The sequence below is a fragment of the Varroa destructor genome, unplaced genomic scaffold (assembly GCF_002443255.2).
Source record: "Varroa destructor unplaced genomic scaffold, Vdes_3.0 BEIS01000004.1, whole genome shotgun sequence".
Lineage (NCBI taxonomy): Eukaryota > Metazoa > Arthropoda > Arachnida > Mesostigmata > Varroidae > Varroa > Varroa destructor.
In genome coordinates this window covers 15,493,532-15,508,697 of record NW_019211457.1, presented here as the reverse complement: position 1 = coordinate 15,508,697, position 15,166 = coordinate 15,493,532, and the positions used below count along the sequence as shown (strand labels likewise).

The 15,166-nt window shown below is 42.6% G+C and overlaps 1 protein-coding gene across 18 annotated transcripts in view; it reads left to right on the top strand.

Annotated features, from left to right (window-relative positions):
* Positions 1-15,166, top strand: part of Pkc53E (Protein C kinase 53E) — a 247,332-nt gene that overhangs the window by 192,011 nt on the left and 40,155 nt on the right. For all 18 annotated transcript variants that reach the window (XR_015325533.1, XR_015325532.1, XM_086985903.1 and 15 more), the window contains 5 exons: positions 3,034-3,327; positions 5,801-5,991; positions 6,510-6,711; positions 13,926-14,078; positions 14,566-14,745. Coding sequence is in view for 16 of the 18 variants with exons in the window: in XM_086985903.1 (XP_086842029.1) it covers positions 3,034-3,327; positions 5,801-5,991; positions 6,510-6,711; positions 13,926-14,078; positions 14,566-14,745 (1,020 nt within the window). In the remaining 2 variants the exon portion in view is untranslated. The remainder of the gene's footprint in view (positions 1-3,033; positions 3,328-5,800; positions 5,992-6,509; positions 6,712-13,925; positions 14,079-14,565; positions 14,746-15,166) is intronic.

Genomic DNA, 15,166 nt, shown 5'->3' with positions numbered 1-15,166 from the left:
AATCTCAGGTCTATGAAAAGAGGTCAAACACTTGACGATGCCAGTGTAATGGAAAATCTAAGCATCAGCCTTTGTTAAGATCATCTATTAAGACCAATGGCGTTAAAACTATTGTAAAAGCAGGGCCCAGCTAAAACTCGCACGTTAGTTTGTATGAATTGTGCGCGTGTAGCGTTAGATAGCGCCCACCGATACAATAACTACCGAACCCGTCAGTTTGACGTTTGCGTCGCAATTAGACGCGTTTCCACTTTGTAACTTTATATGCACTCACATGAAAGGCTTCTGTTATTCATTCTACCGTCCCCATTGCCTATTCAATTCAGTCATCTGTCATATTGCATTAGTAGAAAACAAAGCGATGTCCGCACGATGACTTGAAGGCTATGTGAAGACTGTTCAACCATCAACAAAGTAGTGACTACTAAGCAGATCTGACTCTTTCGATATAAAGGCGTTAGTTCCTATTTTCCAATTCGGGTGTGCTATTGCTCGACCGCAGAAGATGGAGTTTCGCTATTACTAGTATCGTTGTAATAATAAGCCTTCTATGTGATTCCCTTCACTCAGTGATGAGTTTTGCTATATCTCGGCCACCGTAAACCTCAAAAGTTCGGTCTAGGTAAGTAACGACACGGAAGATACAGTTTGATGTTTGTTTGCACTCAAATTGCCAATGTTTTATGTACACACATAAATTCAATGCCTCGAGGTTGGCTTCTATGGACTCATACCTTTTCCCTTTTGGCCGTACAAAGTCTCAATAGAAAGTGTGGCTAAGGTGAGCTACAATGTGTGCCATCCTGTTATGCAACGTCAGGCACTGGGGGTGTTTCAAGTGTATATTGCATTATGCCGAAAGCGGCAAGTACGGGTAAAAACTAAATCCACCATTTCCGCTGGTATAGGAAGGATAGATCTTTGACTGCATATATCTAATAAATTAAGAGCAATCATTATGTCGTACGACAAACTTGGCAGATACAATTTACACGGCTGTTTCGTCCAGGGAGATTTAGTAGACGGCAGCGTCGCCTTGATATCGCTGACCCCGAAAATCATTGGATCAGTTACAATTGAGATTTGTTCTAGTAATTTTCCAGCTATGGACCATCAAACAGCGCCCAGAAGGGACGATTGGAAGTTAGCTATGGAAAACGACGTGTAACGCCATCCAGACAAGATTATGCTCGCCTCAACTTCTACTTACAAACGGGAAACATTACAAATAGGCTGTGATGTTAACTTGTTTTTTTATAGCGTGAAAGGGCGAAAATAACAGAACTGATCTTGGTGCCTTCAAATCGATCTGTTTATTCATTAGAAGCAGCGATACATATATCAGCATTTTCAACTGTCATTGCATAACTGACTGAAAGAATAAAGAAAAAACAAACTCATCGACAGACTCTGCCGCACGTTCTGTCTTTCTGCCGCATTAATCCTACTCAGCTAGGTCTGTGCGAGAGACCTTAAGGCGGTCGTCCTGAGACATCATCGTGTAATAAGGTTGTGTGACGTGTGTTTAGCCTCGTCTTTTTCGTGCATAACTCATTCATGTTAAGCCAATTTTATGAGTTTATGAAATATTTTTGATTGACCGAATATCAGCTCAATAGATTTACCTGGAAAGCTCGTCTACCCGCGTGAATTTTCATAGAGACGTACTATTCGCATTTTCCTGCCTCCGTAACGGTCATTGCTTCGAAAATTATGTGGACCCACAATATCTTCGTATGAATATATGTGCATATGGATAACTACTGTATACTTAATATAACATATATATTATTTCTATAAGAATATGTCGACTCGGTTGGAAGTCGACAACCATTTCTGGCCGTAGAGTTAAACCAAAGTTCTATCAAAAGTCACTCAGGGGTTTCTTTATCGTTAACGTATGCTTCAAGCAACTAATACTGTAACCCGCATCGTCGCCAGCTAATCATAGCCAACAGAGATTCAATAGAACTGCAGTGAATCCACGTTTTCAATTAAAACAATGTTAGGTATTTAATGTTTACCATGTCCCAGTGAATGGGTAAACCGTGTTTTCGGGAGACGGTTCAACTTAAAACGCTATTTCAGCCAGTGTAGTTACGCAGAAGGCCGTCATTTTATGCTTTCGCGAATTTCTTGCTTCGACCTTTAGTTACACTAACTAGCACCCTCGGCACCTTCATTTATGTTGGTCCAACATCGCCTCGTATTCTGCAATGCTTTTTCGAGCAGCTTCGTCGACCCACAGTTGACAAGGGGTTTTTTGAACGAGGGGTCTCCGCTTTGATCCCAGCGCTGCTCCTTCGCGAAACACTTCTTGGCTTTCGCGTAACCGAACTTCTCATTTGACTGCAGCGCTTTTCTTAAGTGCAGAAGACGCAAGTCCGTACTCGATATCCACTAGAGACCTGCTTACGGCACCGGTGTTCACTCATCTGGATAGTTTTGCCTGCTAGTAGCCAGTTACCTTTCATAATAATTAAAAAAAAAAAGGGAAGGCCGTTCTTCTAATTAACGAACTATGTATAAGCAAGAGTTATAATCGAAACGTATCGTATATTGTAAGCAGAAACTTCCAATGCGTTATAGTATTGAGTCGGGTGTTACAAGAAGAAGAAGAAGAAGATCACCTATGGTGACTTAGAAACGGGTACATTTTGTATCGGATGTAACATATCGGCAAGGATATTCAGCAGCGCTAAGTACAAACGACATTGAACTTGGCGGCAATAATTACACTTTGATTTTTTTGGCGCTTCGATGTGTTTTATGGATGAGGCATTTGCAGAAATATAACAAATTCCAAAAGACAAGGCCTTTAACTTATAACCGTTTCACGACGAAAAGTGACTGCATAAATAGTAATCTTCTCGTACTCTCTGCTAAGTTTATCTCTGATGTTATTGTTATGAAGATTTAGACATGAAACTACATACAGGACAGTGGTAACTTTGTAGTATCAGTTTATCATTTCTAATATCGTTTCTTTCCATCGTCTGTTTGTTTCTACGTATTTTTCCGTTTCACCTTCAGACGCGTCTAACGACGAAGGTAAAGGACAACAAAGAAAACAGAGGAGCCCGTGGTGTTGTTGGCGATCAGAAGGGCGGCGTCATCAGCTCCGGTGAAAAAAGCGTGGTGCCAGGTGACGAGCGCGAGGTAGCGACGGGAGAAGGCGGTAAAGGCGGGGACGTCATCCGCGCCTCCGACTTCAATTTCCTTATGGTGCTCGGCAAGGGCTCATTTGGCAAAGTTATGCTGGCCGAACGGAAAGGCACCGACGAACTGTATGCCATCAAGATTCTAAAAAAGGATATCATCATCCAGGTATTGTGCCTAGCACATAGATGCCTTTTGTATACAATAGATAAAGAGAAGGAGATAAGCGTAGGTGAACCTTAGAGGTAATGAGAAAAAGGTGGGCGTATAATTAAAGGAAAGAGGTGGGTGCAAAAATATTAGTCACGGTAGAACAGCTTTATGACAATAAAACAAAATGATGTTATAATGTTACACATGTTTACTTAAAAGTAAAAGATCATACTGGATAGAGTCTTGTTCATACAGAAAACACCGGCATCTATTAAGTTCACGTTAAGATAGTCAATCGAAAGAAGTTTTTGAAGAAAGATGCAAGCGACTTTGGGATTTGGTAGAAACGACAAAGGCTTAATTAAACAAGATAATGAAAAATCTTTCAACATATATAAATAGGACTTTTTTTATTTTAAGACAAGGTGAATCTTTGGTTTAGATATATATATATATATATATATATATATATATATATATAGTATTGATCGATCGTGTTGCGCTAGGTCAACGACTGTTGCTGAACGTAATCCAACGTCTAGATATATATATATATATATATATATATATATAGGCAGAGGGACTTTCTCTGTGGGAAAATTCACGTCAGATCTAATCATACTGCACTCTTTTGCGTAGATAAACCACTATATTTTACCTGCGCAACTGTCGAAATGGGCGCTTAGTTCTGACTATCCAAGGACAAGCAAGCCCATACACGGCCTTAGACCACATTGCTTTCATTCAGCTTGAATCTCAATTGCTCACGTTGATTACTATATATCATGCGTGACTAGTCGATACACTCCCTCGCCATTTTCTTCTCATATCTTAATTAATCCTTTCGGTTAAACGCTTACTGGGAGTGGTACGTAACAGGCACGACGCTTCACTTTTTCAAAACGAAAGCTTCCGTTACCCACCAACTTGTTGAAACTTTAGCTTGTGCCTTTAACAAACGGCATTTATTCTCAGTGATGACTATGTACCGCACGTTTATAGAAAACTCGCTTCAAGTCCGTGACTTTTTTCCTCCGCCCGCTGTCATGTATACGCTGTTGGTTTTTTGCATAATAAAACCTCACGATTTCGTCTGTGCCATCACCGGTGACGTCAGCGGCCCCGTGCCACCCGGTAGGCGTCAGAACATGTTGTCGACTTATCCTTTTCTGCCGTGCGCTTCTTTTACCATAGTGCACCCGTTGCTGCGCTGCTCATAGCAAGCTGATTACGTGCACTTTGCTCTCCTTCCCCCTTCCTCCATACAGTAACTCTATGCTTCGCTGACCAGTTGTTGTAGCTTCGCCGCTTATAGAAAACGACGACAAATTTGTCAGCAGCACGAGCAGAAACAGTGAGCCACCGATGCGCCTTGTAAAGCTCCACGTCTGCCCAAGAAAGGCAGAAGTTTTTGTGTTTACTGGCAGTGCGCCCCAGGGTCTTGGCCCATTCCTTCGTACGAGCTGGTTGGTGATGACCTATTTTACGAACGGTAAATATACATACCATAAAAAAGATAAGAGGCAAGCCAGCCAGTTACCGCAGAACGATGTACTTCTAGTAGGCGATGCGTATTTGGTGGATGCGCGTCGAGACTGCGCGGGACTCTGTGCCTCGGGACAGCATCTGTGTTCAACCGTCATGTCGGCGCTACGCTACCAAAAGCTGTTCGATACCGATGAAGCGTGACGTACTGGAAGCTGCAGTAGAAAGCCTTGAAGAGGCGCAAGCTTCTATCTAATATACTCACATTTCGACAAGGTTAAATAACTTCAAAAATATATGGCCTAGTTCCCTCCTGGAATATGATCCGTGCTGCGGACGAATGGCATGGCCTTTCATTCTAAGTTCCTAGCGTATAAGAAATATGTATGCGAACCAAGTAAACATTTTACAAAATGAAGAGGAGCAATGCAGTGAGCTTTCGAGGGGTTTGGAGCGAATGCGGGGGGCAATTATTCTGCGCACACACAACAAATAGAGTAAAGGCAAGGTTTGCAAACTGCACCCTTTTATTGCAAAAAAAAAACTGAACCGATCACAATAACCCATAGGAATTATATATTTACGCTACATTAATGAAGGATCAGCAAGGGGTCACTGTATCTAAACAAAATGACATCTTCATTGCCAAGAGGTCGGAATCATGTGTATATTATACATAGGTCATTTGATTTATCTATTTATTAATAATGTTACCCTTGGAGATGAACAGCGGCTCTGCCGTCGATTAGAGTAAGGGATAATAATATACGTCAAGTATCTACGCGTAGAAATTGGCCCCATGACCAGTGTCCATTTTTTTGCTCTATCAGTTCCTTCGATTTATCGTCGCAGTAAGTTACAAACGTACATTAACATGCGTTTATGGTATGTATGCCTGCTTACTATTTGCTGTTGTTGTCGTCATAAAGGTTTATTTTCCCGTTCGATATAACTGTTTCAATATACAATGTTACTTGTGTAAACTCTGTCTCGCATGCTCCAGGACGATGACGTGGAGTGCGCTATGGTTGAGAAGCGTGTGCTGGCTCTCTCCCACAAACCGCCGTTTCTCGTCCAGCTGCATTCGTGCTTCCAAACTATGGAACGACTATACTTCGTCATGGAGTACATCAACGGAGGTGATCTAATGTTCCAGATACAGCAGTGCGGAAAGTTCAAGGAGCCCGTGGCCGTGTCAGTACCTCCGCCTCATGCTTCCGACATCAATGAACATTTCATAGTTAGAAATAACCGAATAATAATGATGATAAGGCAGTGAAGCATTGATAGTAATAGTAACGATAGTACCTATTTTCATATTCCGTAAAATGTTGTTGTCAAGCTTGCAGAACCACTCTGCCTTGTATCCACTTTACGGGACTTCTATTTAGTGGTCAGACTATGGGCTTAATGAGTGTATATAAAGCTTTTATTTGTATTGTAGAACAATTTTTTCTATACATATGCGTGCTAATAATGCCGTATTTCCGAGAACGTTATTAAAAGTGTTCATTTGAGTTATTTGCATTAAATGTAGCTCTGAAGGATCTTTTGTAGAATGAAAATCTATTGTGACCGTTTGATAAAAGAATGCAAGTATAAAGAGTAACCAATATATGCTATTGCACTATTTTAATTGCCGTATATCTGCTTTGTCATCGGACTGGGCACACGTAATTCCGTGTCAAACGCTCCGGTTGCTTGTTCTACAGTTTCTATGCAGCGGAGATTGCAATTGGATTATTCTTCTTGCATTCGCGGGGTATTATATATCGAGACCTAAAACTGGACAATGTCCTGCTAGATCAGGACGGCCACATTAAAATTGCCGATTTCGGCATGTGCAAAGAAGGAATTCTCGGGGACACTACCACCAAGACCTTCTGCGGAACGCCCGACTACATCGCACCTGAGGTGAGCAGGCCTTGAACATTTCAGGGCTTCAACTTTGATCTAAATACGTAGACTAATATGCGTTCGTTTTGTTCAGGTTGTATAATAATAATTTTTACTTAGAAAATGATTACATCGCACGCATTTTAAAGGTTTTTCTTGTACTTTACTATTGTAGACCATACAATGTCATTTGACGCAGTTTTTCTCTCAGTTTTCAGTGTCCTTTTGAAAATCCTTTCGTCTTTTATTTGTACGGTTGCCGATAATCCTCTCGTCCAGCAAATGTTTCTGCCGCGCTAGCATATATAGACAAAAGTATCTTGCTTGCCTCCAACTTGCCTTCATATCTCTTCGTTCATATTTAACACGCAAACCAGAATCTCCTTTAGAATATACACAATCTATAAAAGCCACTCAAATATGAGCCTAACTGCCATCTGTATTCATGGCGGCAGCACGGATCTTAAACCGAAACGGCTTACGCGTAAGCCCATGCAAGTTCTGCCGTATGCAACGTACCTGCATCGAAGCTGGATCCAAAAACCCAGTTGAAGTTTGCTATCAAAGGAGACGGCACGATCTTCTGATAGAAACTAGCGAAGTACGATAAATACGTTTAGATGCCGTTAGCGCCTACAGGACTTCCTTGTGACAGGAGAGGATGCAATGGCTATCTGCAAGCCAGGCATGGTAAACCGCTTTTCCAAACACTGACCGGTATCGCTGCGACTTTTGCTGTCGCTGCGTGTCGGAAGGCCTGTGGGATTCAACATGAAGGAGTAGGTTGTTCAGGTATGCAGGGCTCTGCTGAACGAACGTTGCTTGTTTACTGCCGTTAGGCTATTCTGCCGTTATTGTACAAGCCTGCGCAATATATTAACATTAGTATATTTTATACGGTTCGCGAAACAGCGGGCCGGGTATAAATTAGTCCCCGTTTAATGTTTCAACGTCAAGGTGAGTGGATGGCGATACAAAAAATGAATGCCTCAGAGCGCTGTATAAGAAAACATAGTACGTACGTTAAACAGTTCTTCCATGTCCTTAAACGCCGTTGGCTTGGTTCTGAGAATTGCACCTTCTCGAGCCGCGCAAGCACTTCTAATTAGCCTAAGCTTTCTGGTTAACTAGGCTCGGTCGCGGACACGAATTGAATTGCCAGGCAGGACCACGAAGAGTCGATATGTAAATAATTAGGGAAACATAGTGTGTCGCAGTGCATGTTATTCTAGTATTAACCGCTTGTTCGAGTTAGTAACTTTTCGCAGCGTTGGCGCCCTCTGGTTATGATCTTCGTCTAACTCCTTCTGGATTTGTCTGTGAGGGGCGCTTAGAAAGGGCATTGCTCGGTGTCCCAGGCAGCCCGTTTCGCCATTACTGCTGTCGGAGTTATTGTTGACCATTCTTGTAGCAAAATTGTTTTCTATCCCATTGACCGAACTATGTTTCTCGTCTTCTTACCTCATGGCTAGCGCTGTCGCCGCTAGAGAGGTAAGACAAGATACTTGAAATTAAAGAATTGATATTACTGCCGAGTTGGGCCATGCTCCTAGATGTCACCAAGGGTATGGTGACATTCACTTCGTGCTTGTGCCACCCCACATCCTCTCTTGGGCGACAGGTTGCAAAAACAGCTGCAGTGGTCGTCTCGAGAGTATATTCTCTGCGTGGTACGATTTCATACTTGTAGTTTAGCCGGCCGTCCTTTTTGTGTCCTTCACTATACTCCGCCTAATACAATCTACCGATGACGGCACCAGCTATTGGATCTTTTAGAGCTGCCATTACTTCTGCTGCTGTTGCTTTTCATGGATATGTAGCTATTTCTCTTTTTTTCGGCTTATCTGTGTTCATCGGCTGCTGTCGTCTGCTTATTTGACTTACATGGATAGCGTGTTGTGTTCACAGCAGCCAGTGCGGTTCGTCGCTAGCCGTCGGACTCTCCGATTGGATGCTTCATACCTTTAGGCTTACAGGCGTTTGGCAACGATGACAGTGGCGAAAAGAACCCGCTGTTAGGTATTGAGAAACAGCGGTAAACCAGCTACCTAGCCTGCACTAGGTAGTTGTTCTATACCATGTCAGTACCTTGGGAATTTCCTATAATTCCGAAGGACTCCAACTAGACGGACGTACACAAGAAGAACCGTGGTATAGAGACGACGGACAAGGGAGGCCGGAAAAGAAAGCCGAGGTAATTACGCTGGACCCTACAAGATACGCTTGTTCCAATGAATTGTAAAGCGGGACAGCCGCCTGTTTGCGAATACATGCATAAGGCTGTTGGAGCGAGTTAAGGAGACTGCCGCACAGGCGCGCGTATATAACAGGCTACGTAAATATAGCCTGCTTAAGGACGGATACATGACATTAATGTGAAGCAAGTGCACAAAGACATAATCCGCGATATCCCGTTCTGTTCTATAACGATCTCACTGTCCCTGAACTCACTGGGCCCACAATGGCTGGTTTATTTTAAACGATTTTTGGCTTTTCGTTTATTGGTCTATACCGCTTTGAAATGATCCTAGTTAGACAATATCACAAACACACTCGCTTTAAATAGGTTATTACCTGTTTAATCCTTCCAGTCATATCATTTAGGCCTGAAGAAACCCTTCCTTACCACTTTCATTTTCGTTGCTGTCAATTGAAATATTGTAGCAGTCGTACAAGAAGGGTAGCTGCTCAAAATGGCCTATAGGGCCGTACAGACTGAGGCGTCAGACAATTGGCGCCATAAGAGGGCGGCAGCTTTTCGTTCTCTTCATGCTATTTTATAGCGGAACGGTGGCCGCTGTTTCGCGTCAGCGAAAGCTCAGGGCCACGTACGGGGGCGAGGCAGTGAGAACGCAGAAGCATAAGAAAGACATTTGTCCGCGTCGTGAATTGATAGTAGACCACTAGCAAAAACTCGTTCTATGAATCAACTTTATGAATCAGAACACTTCGAAGCAGGCTTCTTGAATCCTTGAGTTAAGAAAGACTTACTTTTGAACATGAACAAGATTGTGGGTTATGATCAGGGAGCTAAGTAAATCGGGTGTAAACTATTATGTACAACAGTAAAACGGAATGGGCGTAAGAAGGGCTTTAGTCCGCTTTACTTGCACCAGTCACTACATTAAAAGGACTCAATCGGTGTTAAATCTCCGTTGTTTTGCGTGAGTTCTACTGACGGTTGTACCTCACCCGGCCAATTTTACTTCGCTATCGTAAATGAAAATTATATAGCAGATATAGTCAACACAGTGATAGTTATACTGAAATTAGGACCGTAACAATATACCTCACGTTCGAATATCAGCGTTTATGTAGCGCACTAGGATTTTAATTTTTTTCTAAACTTTCTTAAGCAGGAACTGAACTGTCTAGGTACGCGCAGGTTCGCCGCACGTCCTTTCCCTGATTTATAATCACTATATATAGAAATATAGAAAAACTAGCATACATGAATACCACACCTAGCGCAAATTGTGCCTATTAGCAGTAGACTACATTCAAGCTATGCTACTGTCTAAAAATCCGAAAGCTTTTCGACTGCGCACCTTTATTGTAGACGGACGATACCGGAAATCTTCCGTACAGAAAGTCTGCCATAAAATTGACAGATGCAGACAATGCTGCACGACAACTCCACCAAAGCAAAGCTCTGGTATCAGATACACACTTGCGAGGTCCCTATACCATAGCTTTGTATGTATTCTGCTTTGACCAGCAGCTATGAAGGCCTAGTCATTTTGTAAAGTTCTCCTCTACACCAACGACGTAAGTAAACCGACAGAAATTGACAGAATCTGGGGCAGAGTAAGGGAGAAGCTCGGGAATAATCCAAGAGGAGCCTCTCGCGCATGCCGTCGGCGCCCGTACGAGATGCGGTGACAAATTGCCCAGGCGCTGCCTACTGCTACTTTCAGAAACGTGATTTGCTCTTTTTTTTTTTTTATTAATAGGGTAGCATTCACTGCTATTAGAACCGCTCGTCCCGCGCGCATCTACTTGTATGCATTTTACGTCATTGTTGAACGTCTTCTGCGGGAGCCGACACCATACCACAGCGCTCGTTACTGAAGGGCTTGTGGTTGGAAGTGTAAATCTTTTCATTTCTAGGCTAACTTCATGGCTTTGGCAAGATGCAGAGACCCTCTAAACACTTTCTGTCCGCCGTACGAATTGTCCCCAGCCAAGAAATAGGCGTATCCTCAATGCCCTCGGGAGCATTGTAAATAAGATATTGAGCAGCCACACTATACGTAAAGGTGAAGCCTCCCTCTTTCTACCTGCCAGTGCCAACAACCCTAACCTGCGGCTAAATAACCTCGCTTGTCGTGCTGCCTTAGATCAAGCAATACCTAAGTGGGCTATATGCCGTCTAGCACGTCATATTTAATTACTGCCCTTCACAGGCAGTGACAGGCAACGAAAGATGCTACAACCTTAAGCCGCGTTGCTGTCCGCGTCTGCGTGCATGCTTTTAAGGACCTTAAAGTCTTCATGACCGAAAACTGCGCGATGGAATGGGAGAAGATGGATTCCACAAATGAAGAACGCGAGGCAGAAAAACAGAGTAAACCAGTATACGTAAAATACTGGCGTCATTTTTCCGTTTTCAGCTCGAGAAGATGCGAACGCTGAAGGTACGACAAGCAAGCCAGATCGGACCGCATGGGGTGCCATCGAGGCAAGTTTGCTCCCAGCAGGACCCAAGCCTACGTAAGATAGATTTGTAACAAGAGCACCTCGTTCCGTCACCCATTTACTCTTAAAGGGCGTAAGGACTCCGCAAGTGAACGATCAAGCTACTTCGAACAACATGAGAATTTTTGCAAAATGCGCTCGACAATAAGACAACGGCTTTCACGCTGAATTGATGTCGGAAATGTTGGACAAAAGTTTGAATAGAAACAGAGTACCGACAACACGACAAAAAATAATCTCATGCCTCTTCTGTGCATAGCTCCTCCGACCTGGGTCGACGTGTCGATGTCATATCTGATCCTTCAGCAGACAGTTTCTCCACTTATGTCTGTTGCGTCCGCTCATTATGGTTTCTTCCGGCTTCATATAAGAGAACTGGTGTGAAAAGCTACGTGTTGTCACAGAAGCAATGCCGAAAAGAGGTGGACTGCAAAAAGCGGATAAGATGGCCGCAGTCCAAAGCGGCAAACGCGTGTCTCATTTTTGCAGGCAAATCTGTACAAGTTTGAAGCCATTTTGCCTGTCAGTCTAAGCGACGTGTTTGAACATGTCTCAGTTATTGGCGGGAGGCGTATAGCTCCTGGCGATTTACGTAACGATGTAGTACGTCTCAAACATATTGCATCGGACAACCTGTCAATAAGCAGCTGTGTAAACGGAAGGCGATCAGGGGAGCTCAAATAAAGATTCTCCATAGTTGTACTCCACCAGCAAACCGGTTAGTTTTACAACGTTTAAAACGCGTTACCAGCTGTCGTAAATCTTGAAGATTACTAGAGTCGGTTTTCTATTACAGGAAAGCAGGAGGTTTACTAAAACCAATATTAGCTATTCGATTTTTCGACAACAAGTAAATAGCTTCCGTTATTGGCACAATCTGTGTAGCATTTATGTGTGACGTCGGCGCGATTTATATATTATCTTCCTCTATGTAGTACGGTTGATGTTCACTGAAGAATAGTAAAATCCTATAAAATCTCCTTTAATGGGCCTTTTATGGCGACACCTCAGTTCCGATTGGAATATTGGCATGTTCTGCCTTGTAAATCAACTATAACATCCAAGCGTGACAAAATGGCGAAAACATTAATAGATGTTTCGAGTGCAAATTGATAATTTTTTGTATATGCTGTTTTTTTTCTATCTAATTGTTGGCCTAACCGTTTCAGGTTCCTTTTTTTTTTCAATTGCTATCGGAGTCTTGTTTTCCTAGCATTTGTTTAGATCTGTTAATTATTTCGCTCCGACTAGATGCGCCTGTAATACATTGTTTTTTATGCGGCACGTTAGCAAAACATACTCGTTGTGCGAGTGCCTAAATCTGGCTTTTCGGGTCTGTTCTCTGATGAGAATTTTACGAATCTAGCGATCTCTGTCTGGTCTCGGATATACTTTTCAATGGATCAATTCAATTATTAAGAGGTCAGCCAATCTTGCCCGATCTTCGCCTGGTGACTACTTTTGACTACTAGTGACCACCAGCTATTTTTCGACTACTTGTAGGTTACATCAAGCTGGAGCTTGGTATCTACTCCGGGAACTGAAGTAGAAAAGACGCCAGACTTCTTCAACATGAACGGAGCAGCTCATACACGTGTGCTCGCTGCTCAGTTAGTTTCGATACATCAGACAAAGTCGGCAATATCTAGCTTCAGTACCAGACATTTCTTCATGCTAGGTTATACAGTTATATTTGGCCGAGCAAAAGCAATGGGCAGTACGTTTTAAGGCCATTATTATAATTCCATGCCAGTCCCTATAAGGCCATGTTGTGTGACGTTTGAACGTCGATATGACAATTATCAGATCTTGGTTTCCCCAGTAGACAAAAAAGGATAAGACGAATTCATGCGATAGCGTTGTTTCCAGTACCAAAGGCTTCGTTTTATTAGAGATACATTTAGTGGCTCTCTGTAATTACGCTTTCGATGATGGGACGTTAAGGCACCTACCGGCCAATTTCGACTGGCCTAAAAAGAAAGTTTAGTAAAAACCCAGTTCGTTTTTCTCATATATTCGTGCCCAAGCTTATTTTTTGGTTTAATTGAAAATAAATTTTTCGTCCGCTCTAATCAAGTACTAAACGATCCGAATTAAGTAGAAATAGTACATAAACTTTTGTGATTGAAATGTAAATTATTGTTAATAAACGCTGTTAGTTCGGATGTATCTAGACTATGAAATACCTAGCCGCTAGATCGTCAGTCTCTGACCAAGAGGCCAGCCTGTTTTTTATTTTACTTTTTGTTAATTAGTTGATTGAATTCACTGGGCAGACAGTTGACTTAAGTAACCATTGGCATCAACAAATAAAAAAATATATATAATTACATGTGATCATATTTTCAGATCAAATATCGTGCCCCTGATATATACACAAACACTAATTCCATTTTGAAGGAGGTTGGCCCCGTCAAAAATACTGCTTTCTCTCTCGTGAAGACAATTTTTAATTTACAAACTCCGCCTGATATTATAACAATATATTGTTGCATATCTGTGCTTTCCGCCGTTCCCTGATTCCCCCTTTTCAGATCATTCTGTATCAGCCCTATGGAAAATCGGTGGACTGGTGGGCGTATGGGGTATTGCTTTACGAGATGTTGGTTGGCCAGCCGCCGTTCGACGGCGAAGACGAAGAAGAGTTGTTTGCTTCTATCACCGACCATAATGTCTCTTATCCGAAGGTAAGCGGCGGTAGCAGTTCATAGAGGCGTCGTAAGGCAGTGAACAGACTGAAAAAAAATCGTAAGTTCCATGTCGGGGACTATTAAGACTGGCCAAGTTTAAAGAATCCATAAGCGAACCGTGTAGAATTGAGGGGTAGCCATTGCGTAGTCGTAGGAGGCGTGATGCTATCACTAGTTTTTATCGATGCCTTCCAGCTAGTGGCGAAGATATTGGCCGATGCTGACATTTGCAATACAAACTTTGGAATATCTTCGTGCCTTTTTTCACGTAGTTACAAATGCGATTACAGGTCAACAACATATATAGGTTATAGGTTTATTACTGACATCGTCATTACATGAAATTGTGCCAGTTACTTCCAAAGCCATTTTAATTACCTTCTACAATAATTCGCTTACCGAACGATCAAAGGAGCTCTATTATTGAAACATGCGTTCTTTAAAAATGCCGACCGCTGTTTCGCCTTTATCTCTTTATATCTAGGCACTATCAAAAGAAGCAAAAGAGATTTGCAAGGGATTGCTGCAGAAAAACCCACAGAAAAGACTGGGGTGTGGCGCCAATTCGGGCGAAGAGGACGTACGAAATCACCCGTTCTTCCGTCGTATTGACTGGCATAAGATTGAAAACCGGGAAGTGCAGCCGCCCTTTAAGCCCAGAATCGTAAGTGCCAATCGTGCATGACTCATCTAAGTTACCTTGCACCAGTAACGATGACTTGTTCCTGGGACAGCGCTGTACATGACCGCGTGAACTTACACGCTCATATCGCACCGCAAGAAGTACGTTTTCAGTTTAATTTGCTACTTCTATCGGTGTTCAGTTATTCTATTTTCTACTGTTTTTTCACAGTCCTAGAGATGTTAAGGGACGAGCCTTTTCCACTGAAGGTTCAGATGTGAGCCGATGCAGCCTGGTTGGTTGTAAATCAAAGTTCTGTAGAATTTGCACTTAGGTAGTGGTATTTACGTGTGATCTATCTTCGTATGCCTTAACAATGCAGCTCATGGAAACGGTAATCACATTGCATTTCCGGCATAAGGCCGAATTGATCCGGGAATGTCGAATGCATGTGTCATAGGGC